This window comes from Eretmochelys imbricata, chromosome 3 (genome assembly GCF_965152235.1).
Source record: "Eretmochelys imbricata isolate rEreImb1 chromosome 3, rEreImb1.hap1, whole genome shotgun sequence".
Taxonomy (NCBI): domain Eukaryota; kingdom Metazoa; phylum Chordata; order Testudines; family Cheloniidae; genus Eretmochelys; species Eretmochelys imbricata.
Window position 1 is genome coordinate 81,736,602 of NC_135574.1, and position 13,297 is coordinate 81,749,898.

Here is a 13,297-nt window from a genome sequence, read left to right on the forward strand (position 1 = left end):
TCAGTCTCTTTCAGGTTTAAAAGTTCCAAATTACATGGAAAAATATTTGCAAACAGATGATGCAAAAGAACTAAATTCACAAATGCCAAACTATGGAAGCACTGGCAAAAATTTCTCAAGCTGGTTAAAGTCTAGCTCATGTGAACCAAATATCCCTTCTGGCTTTCTAGACGGAGAGGTGAGCATGTTGCAATTCTTCTAAGTGGTTTGAAAAGTTATTCAGTTTTCATGTTATCTTCAGTACACACAATTTGACTTGTTTTTCCTTCCAAGTAGCGAAGAACATAAATTGTGAGTTTAGAAGAGTGGCTAAATGTGGCAATGATAGCGTGCGTGTGTGTGTGTCTCCCTTATTGATGATTCTACAATGTGTCCTTATCCTAGGAATCTTAATAAATAATAATCAAACACTAGATGTTCTGTTCTGAATCCTCACTTTCCCTTTTTTTAAATAAAGCTTGTTCTGATTTACTTCTGTAAATCAGTAGAATACTTTCTGTTTTCTTGCCCAATTCTGTAGACTTTTGAAGACATCCACTCCCTTTTTGATATTCACTACTTCCCTCCCCAACAAGACACAGGGCCATTCCACTGCTGCAGAGATAATGGGTCAGGCTTCCTTACTCCTCATATTTAGGGCAGTAGTCATAATTTTTAAGGAGACTTTAAAAATGGTCTGGTAGTGATGGTGAAAGGTGCTGGATTAATAGCCCTGGATATTGAAGTCCTTTTATCTATTCACAGAATGGGTATTCATGGGAAGCATCCACACAGAATATTAACTTGATTTTTAAAGTTAATTTAAGGGAAGGGCAGACCTGCTTGTTCCCTTAGTAACATTCTGTTGCACTACATGTTAGGATCAACTCACATTACTGCTGTCTGAACTATGAATAATTGTACAACTGTTTCTACTGCTACAGACCTCTAACATTCAAAAATATTTCCCACCGATACCAAAAAGGCAAAGTACATTCAGTAGGTGGTGGGAAAGAAGGAGAGTAGCGGAGCTGTGAGCTCCGAAATTTAATAGTCTCCTCAAAATGGTGTATAGAATTGAGGGAGAATACAGAAAACCAGGAAGTACTTCTCAAAACTGAATAATTTTTCTGCTCTCTTTGATGTATCCACCACAGTGCTTAATCTTTTTTTAAAAAAATAGTAGTGTGGGGCACTTGGAAGGCTGTTCCATTAGCTGTTTCTCTTCCCCCACCCTGCCCCCCCCACCTCCCCAAGGAAGCAGAAAGCACTGTCCTGCACTATTAAGGTGGGGTGTTCTTTCCATCAGAGTTGAGACTTTTGTCAAATGTTTCAAGATTACAGATTAGTTTGAGTATAGCAGTAGTTTCGATTTACATTGCGAGGAGAAGGGGCTCTTGCTCTGATCTTTTCTAATGTGATGATTTCTAAAATAGATTGTGAAGCTCAATGATTAAAGATATTTCAGTGGTTACTTACCCATCCATGTTTATTCTGCTGCCAGTGGGTTAAATGGAATGTTTTTAACAAGCATACAGTCCTGATCCCACAAAAAGATCCATGTAGGCACATAAAACTTACTCCCATGGATTTCATAGGACTCCATGCATCTCCCTTTGTAGGACTGGGGCCTTTTTTTACTTTATCTTCCTTAGGAGAGGAAGAGAAAATTGTTTTATTTGTATGAAGTGGACCTATTGTACATGTTCTCTTGATTAAGCTTGATAATAAAGTTAATAAGCAGCGTAAAGGAAAGGAATATAAGGACAGCAACAAAAAATAACCTTAAACTGGGCAAATACTGACTGGAATTTAATCAGAAGCTAGAAAACCAGTCCTGCAGTAGTATTCTCAACTCATTATGATGATGCCTATAAAAAATGAGCAGTCGTTAGGCAGCTGGTGTTCTGAGACCAATGCCTGTCATGCTCACCAGCATTGTCTCAATGTTTCCTTGCACTTTGCAGTCTGTCTGTCTATCCATCTGTGGTGTGTTGTCTTTTACTTAGATTGTAAACTCTTTGGGGCAGGGGATGTCTTTTTGTTCTTTTTCCACTGCTGGAGATGATAGGGTCTTGGTCCATGGGTATTAGTGCAATATAAATATATTAAAATGTTAACATTTTCTTCCGTTCTTTAGAAACACAATATATAATTACAGCTTTATTACATATTCTCTATCACTTAGTTCAACATTGGTTTAAAATGTTGGCTTTTAAAATTGTATGTTTTCTGACTCAAAGTGTAGTTTGACTGTTTTGTCTGGCATATTTTTGTTTAGTCTCCTGGTGTTCTCACATATTCTTTTAAATTTATAAATCCACATTTTATAATTAAAAGATGTCCATAAGAAAATGATTGTGCTGATTATTTTAAATGTATATTTTTATATGCCAGCATATCTAATCTTTACAATATTTGTATATGCTTTTTAAAAAATAATTTTTGTAGCATTTTTTCCATAGTATCTCTATACAAAAAACATTTTACTTTTTAATTGTAGAGCATATGCTTCTGTAATTCCAGCACAACCCCAATTTGAGTGGTCTGTGGGAACACCTTTGGAAAATCTGGAAAGCTGGCCAGCAGGATTTTCAAGGCTACCTGGTCCACAGGCAGCACTTCGACTAGTATAACATTTGTGCACGTGTGACGAAGTGGTCTTCAGTAGGAGAAATTGGAAACAAAATTAAAATCAATTTATATAATACCAAATGAGAACACACTTAATTATTTTATTGTTTTGTAATGGAAAAATTACACTCTCTATTAAATATCTATTCCTGTTTTTTTCTCCCCTATCAGGCATTTTCAGGAAACAGCCAAAATAAAATCAATCCCAGACCTGGCAAGGTAAGGTTTATATTTTCTATTTTTTGTTACAGACTACTGTTCCCTGTTAGATTAAAAATGGTGATATATAATGCTCATGTGTTTTTTTTGTTTGTTTGTTTGTTTTTTGATACAGATGGTGATATATAGTGAATCAAACTCTCACAAGAATGGTATAGAAGTTTTTAATGATGTTTTGGATTGCAGCTCTTGGGTGCTGTCATCAGTGATTTTAGTTAAAGTCATCCGAGGATGGTAAGATGGGAATTTTTCTCCACATGATTTTGCCCCATATCCATGAGGCTAGGAACAAAGGGAACAGAACCAATTTGTAACTCCACTGCAGTACTGTTTCAGCTTAGTCAATTTAACCATATTTTGATTGTCCGTTACATTTTGGCCAAACCAAATCAAGAAACAGTGTTCTAATATTAGACCCTTCCTAACCTAGTACATGGCTTCCAAACTGTGCCCATTGTCCAGCCAGCTGGGATATCCTGAGCTGGTTTTATACCATATATACAACTGTTTTAGCAAACATGATTGCTGATCCAGTGTAGACAGGATCTTTACATGTCCCTGAAGGCAAACCTCTGCACCCACCAGAGCCCTGTTGAGGCCAATGATATGTAGCATGGAATTAACTGTAGGCAGCTGGGGTTCCAGGAGGGTGCAAGGATCTGCCTGGCTGGAGTGAATTGCATTATTGAGAGTTGCGGGGAGGGTGTTAGCATAGTAAAGCATGATCATGGTGACATCATGTCAGCTAGAAATCTGTGTGCATTTCTCTTAAATCTTTGTTTCCTCGAAGGGGCATACAGTAGATGAGAGGTTAAAACTCAGTCTATTTAAAGTTTCCCAGACTGGACTTCGCACACTAACAGCCAAGATGCAATATTTTTTCATTAACAAATTTTTCTGTAATAGATTTAGCTGTTTTTGATGTCACATATGTGTAATTCACAAGTTACAGATTTTTTTGCCAACTTCTACATCCCTAATCTGTGTTTAAAAGCAATCTAATTTGCATACTTTAGTTTACATATTGGACTAATTACCAAATATAAAAGCCTTTGGGCAGTTTAACGCTGCCATAAAATTCATGTAGTCCTCCTTTTTTCATTTTAATATCCCTTTCTACATAGCATATGCAAAAGTAGTTATCTCATTTTTCACAAAAAACCCCTACACCACAGCGATATAATGTGGCCATGATGTGGAGTCCTGGAAACCAACAGAAAGCACTTTGAATTTCCTCTACGAAATAATTTTCTCTCAACCAAATCCTTTTGCAATAACTTCAGTAAATGATCACTCTGTCTATATCCCCACACACGATGACAGAAGACACTCAGCCTTTGTCCTCATGCCTCACAACATACCTTATGGTAAGTGTGGCATTATTAGACAGAGGTTTCATATCCCATCAGATCCTGTTGCTTCATTATATTTTACTACCAAATTGGTGATGTGAGGAGTTTAGACAATAAAATGCATCTTTTCATATAGTTAGAGATTTACACAAATTCTGGCATTAGATGTGAACGTAGAAAGTGTTGTTTTAAAGCAAGTATTCTTACCATCCCAGATTGCACCAATATAAAAGTGTCAAGCACTTTCTAATGAAATTGCAATGCCATCAATAGGTATTTGTATTTTTAAAAGAACATTAAAAATGAACACTGGACAGTAACTTGCATGTCAGCAACTTTTGGTGTAGTTATTGTCTCCAGTTGATCAGTTGTATTGGAAAAGTATTTCAGAGTTAATGCTTCTGTCCTTTCTTAACTATTACACCTGTTGTGTCTTGGTATTTAGTATGTTTATTTAAAATCACCATTGTTTTTGTGCCTCAACTTTGCCTAGGCATAATAGTATGATGCACATTTCTTTGCATTTGATTATTTAAGACAGACTGAAGATTGCATTAACATTTTATTAAACAGCTAATTATGGAAAGCATCATGTTTTTTAACTGTAAATGTAAGGATAGCTCATCATATAGCTTGGTAAAGCAAGACCGCAATGGGTAGCTGATGCTTAAGGGTATGATATAGTAGAGTTAGGGAAGTATAAACAGTTTCTACTCCAGATTTCTATCTCTTAGATAAGATGCTTTATTAGAAGCTTTTATTAAGTGGAGAATTGGTAAATGCAGCCCAGCATGATAGAAAACTCATGTGTTTCATGCAGGGTGGATTTGATTTAAATCATTAGTCAGGAAGACTTGATTTAATCATGGATTTCTACATAAAAGTGCATTCTTGTTGGTTGTTATAACCTTAATACATATTTTTTACAACTCAGAGATACATGAGATAGATGACACCCAAACTAGGTCTCTTTTACAGCCTGCTACCATTATAGGTTTCCCTTCTAGTGAGAGAATGGTATGGTAGATCTCAAATCAATGAAGGCTACAGTCAGAAAGACCTCAACACTTCTGGAATATGCTGCTCAAACAGTTTCACCTTTGTTTCTACTGCCTGTCCCTCCCTTCTCACATTTATCTCCAGACTACTTCTCCTTGTCCAGATCTATTCCGCCCGCAACTATCTTCTATTCAGTGAACTTTTTGAAACTTTGCACTTTTAGAGAGAGGTATGGGATTGACTGTGTGTACACAAATTTGCAGAGGGACAATAGGATTGAGGACTGTTATTTCTCACCTTTATATATAATTTATTTATATATTTTAAAACATTTTTGCTGTTAACAAGCATGTTATCTCTGGAGACCCAAATCCACAGTTTGAGAACTGCAAAACTAAGCATCTCTGATGGTATCTTCTAGACTGAGCATTGAATCCCATTGGGTAAATAGAAAGTTTAACCTAAATAATCTGTGCAGAAGCCCCTGGAACCCCATAAGGTTGGGTCCCTAATTCATGAACTATTGAAACTCATTTACAAAACTTTTCTTAAACATTACATGAATATATTGTCTCATACTATAGAATTAGAATTTATAATCCCTATTCCATGATGAGATATCTTTGAGCAATAATGTATCTTAATTAAAACTATATTTGGATAGGTTTTTTTCCTCAAAAATACAATTTAAATAAAAAAATCCATTTTTTTTTTTTTTTTAAAAAATCATTGATTTTTTCCACCCTGGTTTCATGGCTGCTTTATGTTTACTAAACGACTTTTTCATGGGCAATGTTTTGTATTTTGCGGGAAAGCTTTTTGTAATAAACATAAACAACATTTGGACTTATATACAATGCTGTCCACATTTTTTAAGTCTCTATACTAATGAGAATATATCATAGGTTATCAGGCCAGAAGGAATAATCTAGTCTGATCTCCTGCATAACCCAGAACATATGACTTCTCTGAATTAATTCTTCCTTCAAGTAGAATAGTTGTGGTTGAACTAGAGCATATCTTTTAGAAAATCATGATTAGTTAAAATGTCATCATGAAAAGTATGAAGGGGAAAATTTTCTGTTCTTTAGCTGGATTCTATATGAGAAACCAAATTTTGAAGGACCCTCTATTCCTCTGGAGGAAGGAGAACTGGAACTCGATAATATTTGGGGTGAAAATACTTCTGAAGAGAAAGATGAATATAACTCGAAGTCTGCAGTGATTGGTTCAATTAAACATGTAGTAAAGGCAAGTAATATAATCTATTCTTGTTCAATTCTTAAATATTTTTCAGAGTTTGTTTCCTCTATTGGCATAAATAATTCTGATGTCAAGAAACTGATTTATTAATACACGAAGCATATCATTACTTAAAGTATGGGTGTTTGAGACACATTTGAGTTTTATGCAATGATTCTGTGGGTTAATTACAAAATAATTGGTGGTGTATTGCAGTAGCAACTCTGATAGTATGTACTAGGAGGGTGGGGGAGAAAGGAGACCTACTCCTTGATACTTATCATTACTTAATTCCTCAAAACATAGTAGAAATTTAAAATGCAGTATAAGCTTTGCAAATTGATTAAAAATAAAAACTCCAAAGTTCAATAAGTACATAGAATGTAACATACATTTTTTTATGTGCACCCAATTTACATACATTCTAGTGCACACCCACAAACCCAGATTTGCATTAACAAATATCTATAGCCACCACAAATTGTGGGTTTTTATGTACACGGTATTAGCATATGCAACTTATTATGTGTGTTTTAAGGTATCATTCAGAAGTCTTGCCATTTGAAGGTTGCCAAAATAGGCTATAAGCCAGAGGTGGGCAAACTATGGCCCGCAGGCCACATCTGGCCCACGGGACCGTCCTGCCCAGCCCTTGAGCTCCCGACTGGGGAGGCTATCCCCAGCCCCTCCCCCGCTATCCTTCCCTCCTCCGCAGCCTCAGCTCACCGTGCCGCCAGCACTCTGGGTGGTGGGGCTGCGAGCTCCTGCCGGGCAGCACGCCAGCATGGCTGGCTCTGGCTGGGTGGCGCAGCTGCCAGTCCTGCTGCTCTGAGCGGCATGGTAAGGGGGCAGGGAGCAGAGGGGTTGGATAAGGAGCAGGGAGTCCTAGGGAGCAGTCAGGGGACAGGGATTGGGGAGGGGCGGATGGATGGGGCAGAGGCTCTGGGGAGGGGCGGTCAGGGGACGGGGAATGGGGTGGTTGGATAGGCATGGGAGTCCCGGGGGGCCTGTTGGGGCAGGGGTGTGGATAGGGGTCGGTGCAGTCAGGGGACAGAGAGCGGGGGGCGGGGGGGGCTTAGATAGGGGGTTGGATCCCAGGGGGGCGGTTAGGGGTGTGGGGTCCTGGGAGGGGGTGGTCAGGGTACAAGGAGCAGGGGGCGCTGGATAGGTGGAGGGTTCTGAGGGGGGCAGTCAGGGGGCAGGAAGTGGGAGGGGGCGGATAAGGGGTGGAGGCCAGGCTGTTTGGGGAGGTACAGCCTTCCCTACCCAGCCTTCCATACAGTTTTGGAACCCCAGTGTGGCCCTCAGGCCAAAAAGTTTGCCAACCTCTACTATAAGCTGTAACAATGTTTGGAAGGGAAAAGGAGGCATGCTTGATTTGTAAATAGGCTTTTTAAAAAATTAGGGTTCTGTTAAAGAATTTTCTCTTTAGTGTTATCCTCATATTTAATTAGACAAACAACATATAGAAGAGACCAAAGGGAGATGCATGCCTGCACAGGTGACAGAAAAGTCAGGGATGAAAAGTTAGATTTGAGAATCCTTGAGAGAGATTTCAACACGTGGAGAGAGGAAAAATCACCAGCCTCACCACATTTCACCTACAGGCATCCATACACCTGTAACTGAGATAGAATAGGGTAAATGGCTTATGAACAGCAGAAGTGTTTTAAAAATTGATTTAGTTACAATAAATTATATCAGAGCAATAAAAAATGGTGCTACAATACAGAATTACCATTTTTCCAGGATTACAGGGTTTGCCAAATTGACCTGTTTACAGGACCAGAAGGGCTGGGAACTGTAACTTCATTTTTTGATGACACTGAGGAAACCGGTATATTTGGCACAACACAGAAGACTTGTTCTATAAAAGTACATTGGGGCATGTAAGTATATAGTTTCATGTGTATATATGTTGATATAAAAGGAATTTGTTTTAAAATTGTTGGTTATAGCCGTCAGACATGCAAACATAAAGTTTTACTTCTGCAAAAAGAAAAGGAGGACTTGTGGCACCTTAGAGACTAACAAATTTATTTAAGCATAAGCTTTCGTGAGCTACAGCTCACTTCATCGGATGCATTCAGTGGAAAAATTTTACTTCTGGTCACTTAGTGTGGTCACTCACTAAAACAGTTGTTTTCAACCTGTGATCTGCGAACCCCTGTGGGTCTGCAGATTATGCTTAAGGTTTCCAAAAGGGTCCGTTCCTCCATTTGACATTTTCTTAGGAGTCCACAAATGAAAAAGGGTTGAAAACCACTGCACTAAAAGGTTATCTGTTTGAAAGGCTATCCTACATGTAAATACTAAGCCAGCTGTTCTCAAACTGTTGGTCGGGATCCCAAAGTGGGTCGCAACCCTGTTTTAATAGGGTCGCCAGTGCTGGTGTTAGGCTTGCTGGGGCCCGGGGCCAAAGCCCAAGCCCCAAAGCTTCAACCCCAGGTGGTGGGTCTCAGGCTACAGGCTCTCTGCCCGGGTCTGAAGCCCTTGGGCTTCGGCTTTGCCTTCCCTCCCCCAGCCCAGGGCAGTGGGGCTCGGGCAGGCTCAGGCTTCGTTCCCCGTTTCTGGGGTCATGTAGTAATTTTTGTTGTCAGATGGGGGTCCCGGTGCAATGAAGTTTGAGAACCCGTGTACAAAGCAATCAAACGTGTGTGTATCTCTGTATATACACACTATATTAATTATTGTAGTGTTGGGATTAACTAACTGCTTTATTGAAGTCAGTACATCTCTGTAACATACCATTAATTAATACCTGAAGAACATGAATAAAGCTACATCTATTAGTCTTAGATTATTGAACACAATACAGTTGTCCTTGATAGGAATGTGTGACTGTTGGTTTGGTGCTATATGACTATTGCTGACTACTGTGGTACTTTGAAGGAAACTTCAGTACAAGCCAGGTACTGCATACCAGTCAGCTCCTGGACAGGATCCTTATGATCTGAGTCCTGAAAAGTACAGGGAGGTGGAGGAATCTCCTTCCTTAGAAGTTTTTAAAGTCAGGCTTGACAAAGCCATGGCTGGGATGATTTAATTGGGGATTGGTCCTGCTTTTGAGCAGGGGGTTGGACTAGATGACCTCCTGAGGTCCCTTCCAACCCTGATATTCTATGATTCTATGAAGGCATCAGTCCAGTGTGGCTCAATGACAAACTGCAAAGCTAATTCCCAAGAGTGAGCCTTCTGGCTAAGTAGGAAAGGGAATCAAGACCAAAAAAAAAAAAAAAATCGTGTGAGACGAGCAAGAGTTGCTGTAGCGGGGTGTCGGTGATAAGGGGGACCTATTTCACGCCACTTCAGGTATTTAAAGCGTTTACTAAAGAATGCTATTCATTAGATTTAATTTATTAAGAAAACTATTGACTCCTCTCTCCAACTTGAACCAAATGGGGCTGTGCATAGGTGCAATCTGAGGGTAGAATTTGGCCCAATAAATATATGTAGGATATTGTTTTGATCCTACAGTGGAGTAACCTTTTGGGTAAAGATCTTTCAATAGTGGTAAAATATAGTATTCTGAACATGACTTCAGCTTTACTGCACGATCAAGCAAAAGGAGCAAATGGACAGTGCTAACTCTTATTAAAATACGTACAAGCCAAGGAAAACAGAAGAATATTGGCCAAGAACATTCTGTCAGTATAATCTCCTTTAAGCTTGCTCCAGTGCACAAATTCCCGTTTAATACACATTCAGGCTACATGCATTGGAGAAGCTCAGTGACTAAAGATATTTCAAGGGTTAGGAATATTAGGAAGCATCACAAAGCTTAAAGCTGTGTATTGCATTTTCCTTCTATATTTTCCTACATTTTTAAATTTATGAGCTGGCATTCCTTATTAAATTGAGCTTAGGTCATATTTTTCCTCATTCTGTGCCCAGTCTTCATTGTCATTTCTTGTGTGTCATGGAAGAGTCCCAATTTCCTGCTGTGGTCCCCATGTTAATTAGTATCAACTTCACATAAGAAAGACAGGCCTATATGGAGAGATCTCTGCCAATAAGTTCAGTTTCTTCTGTAAACCCAGTGAGAAGGCAAGGATTGAGTTTCTTAACTCTGACTTTAGAACTGAAACACATTGGTAGGGAAGTGTGGTCACACATTTACACTAAGGCTGCCAGTGTTATACCTTTTGTGGACAAATGAAGTGCTGGAATGTCTAAAACCAAGTTGATCCTAAACTAAAGATATTTATTCATTATCTTTCACACTTACGGGTCATGACTTTATGGGTTAAACTCGGACTGATCAAACATTTCCCCTCAAAACTGTTTTGGGTGGAAAATCCAGTTTTCGACTAAATGAGATTTTCTCAGAAAATTAATTTTCTGTGCAAATTTTGACTTTTCATCAAACCCCCCCCCCCCAAAAAAAAACAAAACAAAACAAAAACCCTAAACGAAAAGTTTTTATTTGGAAGTGCCATTTTGTTGTGCCTCATGCCTGAATTCTGCTGTAAAGTCTGGCTTCTCCAACTGGACTACAGTTCCCATAATGATTTTTAGCCAAAAATTGTTTGTGTTCACAAAAATAAAATCCTGTAAACCTTGAACAGTTGACATTTTCCTGGGGGGAGGGATCATTTTCGAACCGGCTGTGCCCTAAACATGCCACTAAATAGTGACATATAATAGTTTTGATCTTTCAACAACATATCAAGACCAGAGTTTTAATCATATTTCAGCAACTGTATTAAAATATCAAAGTTAGTATGCTCCACCTAATTTGGGAAAGCAGCCTTGTAAGCCTTGCATTTAGACTGTCTGAGAGTGATGATCAATGGTTTTATAAAAATGCAAATAATGGACAAGAAGAGGGTCAATCTGTGCTATATTCTTTCTATACATATTTGAATGACAAATCTGGGGACTCTTCCTTGAGCCGCTTGGAGTGAAAGTGGAATTAAATATTTGTGTATATATCTTACCACAGAAAATAGGAATTTGAGTAACTATTTTGCACAATGCACAGAGTAGCTTGTTGACAATCAGAAGAAGGAAATGGTGTATAGACTCTTACAGAACATTTAGTCACCCTAGTTTTTATTTACAAACAAAAACAATCCCCCCTACTCCTCCCCCTCCCCCCCCGCTTTTAAGAAATGCAAAGTGTTGAAGAGGATGCAACAAAGCAGAGACAAATCTAACAGTATAGAGACTCTACTTTGGGAAAGATCTAAAGAGCCAATTCTGGGAAACTACTTTGTGCCTGGAACCAAGAAACTGCTGATTGTGAAAATACTTAGGTTTCAGAGTAACAGCCGTGTTAGTCTGTATTCGCAAAAAGAAAAGGAGTACTTGTGGCACCTTAGAGACTAACCAATTTATTTGAGCATAAGCTTTTGTGAGCTACAGCTCACTTCATCGGATGCATACTGTGGAAAGTTTAGAAGATCTTATTATATACACACAAAGCATGAAACAAATACCTCCTCCCACCCCACTCTCCTGCTGGTAATAGCTTATCTAAAGTGACCACTCTCCTTACAATGTGTGTGATAATCAAGGTGGGCCATTTCCAGCACAAATCCAGGTTTTCTCACCCCCCCCGCCCCCGAGAGTGAGTTGGGGGGGGTGTGAGAAAACCTGGATTTGTGCTGGAAATGGCCCACCTTGATTATCACACACATTGTAAGGAGAGTGGTCACTTTAGATAAGCTATTACCAGCAGGAGAGTGGGGTGGGAGGAGGTATTTTTTTCATGCTTTGTGTGTATATAATAAGATCTTCTAAACTTTCCACAGTATGCATCCGATGAAGTGAGCTGTAGCTCACGAAAGCTTATGCTCAAATAAATTGGTTAGTCTCTAAGGTGCCACAAGTACTCCTTTTCTTTTTGTGAAAATACTTAGGTCTCGTTTCTGAGCTATTTGAACTTCTTAATGAATAGTGGGGAAAATAAAACCAACCAAAACAAACAAAACAAAAACAAAATTCTGCAGTTGTCTGATACGTCATGAAAGCTGGATAGCATTTTCATTGAATCTGGCTCTAGGTTGTTGAGGATCTTCTTTAACTCACTTAAAAAAATTAATTCTGTACCCATAAAATCCATTTTTAAATACAAAAATATGTCTCCAGTAAATAGACAATAATACAGGCTTGACTCTCCAAAGTTCAGTCATTGTCTGAAACTCCTGTTACCCAACAGGGTCAAATCCCCAAACATATGTTAACTATTGTGAAAATTTCTTGGGCCCTAATCCAGCAAACAAGCGCAGAACCATTGGTAGGGCAGGTCTACACTTAAAACACTGCATCGGTACAGCTGCACTGATACAGCTGTGCCCCTGTAGCGTTTACATGAAGATGCTTCTACACTGATGGGGGAGAGCTCACCTGTTAGCATAGTTAATCCACTTCCCCGAGAGGTGGTAGCTATGTCAAGAAGAGCAGACCTGAGCAAACCAGACTGGACTCTGCACAGGCATAGAAGTATATGCTAACATATCTATTCTCAGGCTGGTGGCATCCTGACAAATGTGGTCCTGTATTTACTTTCTTTTAATGGATAATGGCCTCTGTTGTAAGATACTGTATGAGCATTACATTGATGTTTATTGTAATTCAGAAACACTGAACTATTTAACTTTTTTTTGTCTTAATCTAGATGGCTAATTTTTGAAGAACCTGGTTTCCAGGGAATTCCTTTAATGTTGGAGCCTGGTGAATATCCTAACTTAGCATTTTGGGAGAAGAAGGAAGCATACATTAGGTCCTTGAGACCCTTGAAAATGGTAAAATAATTAGAGCTAGTATGTTAACAATAACATTAGTGTCACAAAACTCTGCAAGATTCACAAAAATAAACTATAAAACATAGTGACTTTCAAAGTAGTATATAGTGCTGTTTAAAGGTC

General features: G+C 38.8%; 1 protein-coding gene across 1 annotated transcript in view; it reads left to right on the forward strand.

Moving 5' to 3' along the window:
• CRYBG1 (crystallin beta-gamma domain containing 1) overlaps positions 1-13,297 on the forward strand; it is a 153,005-nt gene that overhangs the window by 100,231 nt on the left and 39,477 nt on the right. The window contains exons 5-10 of the mRNA XM_077812884.1: positions 5-178; positions 2,785-2,832; positions 2,948-3,066; positions 6,275-6,434; positions 8,175-8,314; positions 13,048-13,174. Of these exons, the coding sequence (XP_077669010.1) occupies positions 5-178; positions 2,785-2,832; positions 2,948-3,066; positions 6,275-6,434; positions 8,175-8,314; positions 13,048-13,174 (768 nt within the window). The remainder of the gene's footprint in view (positions 1-4; positions 179-2,784; positions 2,833-2,947; positions 3,067-6,274; positions 6,435-8,174; positions 8,315-13,047; positions 13,175-13,297) is intronic.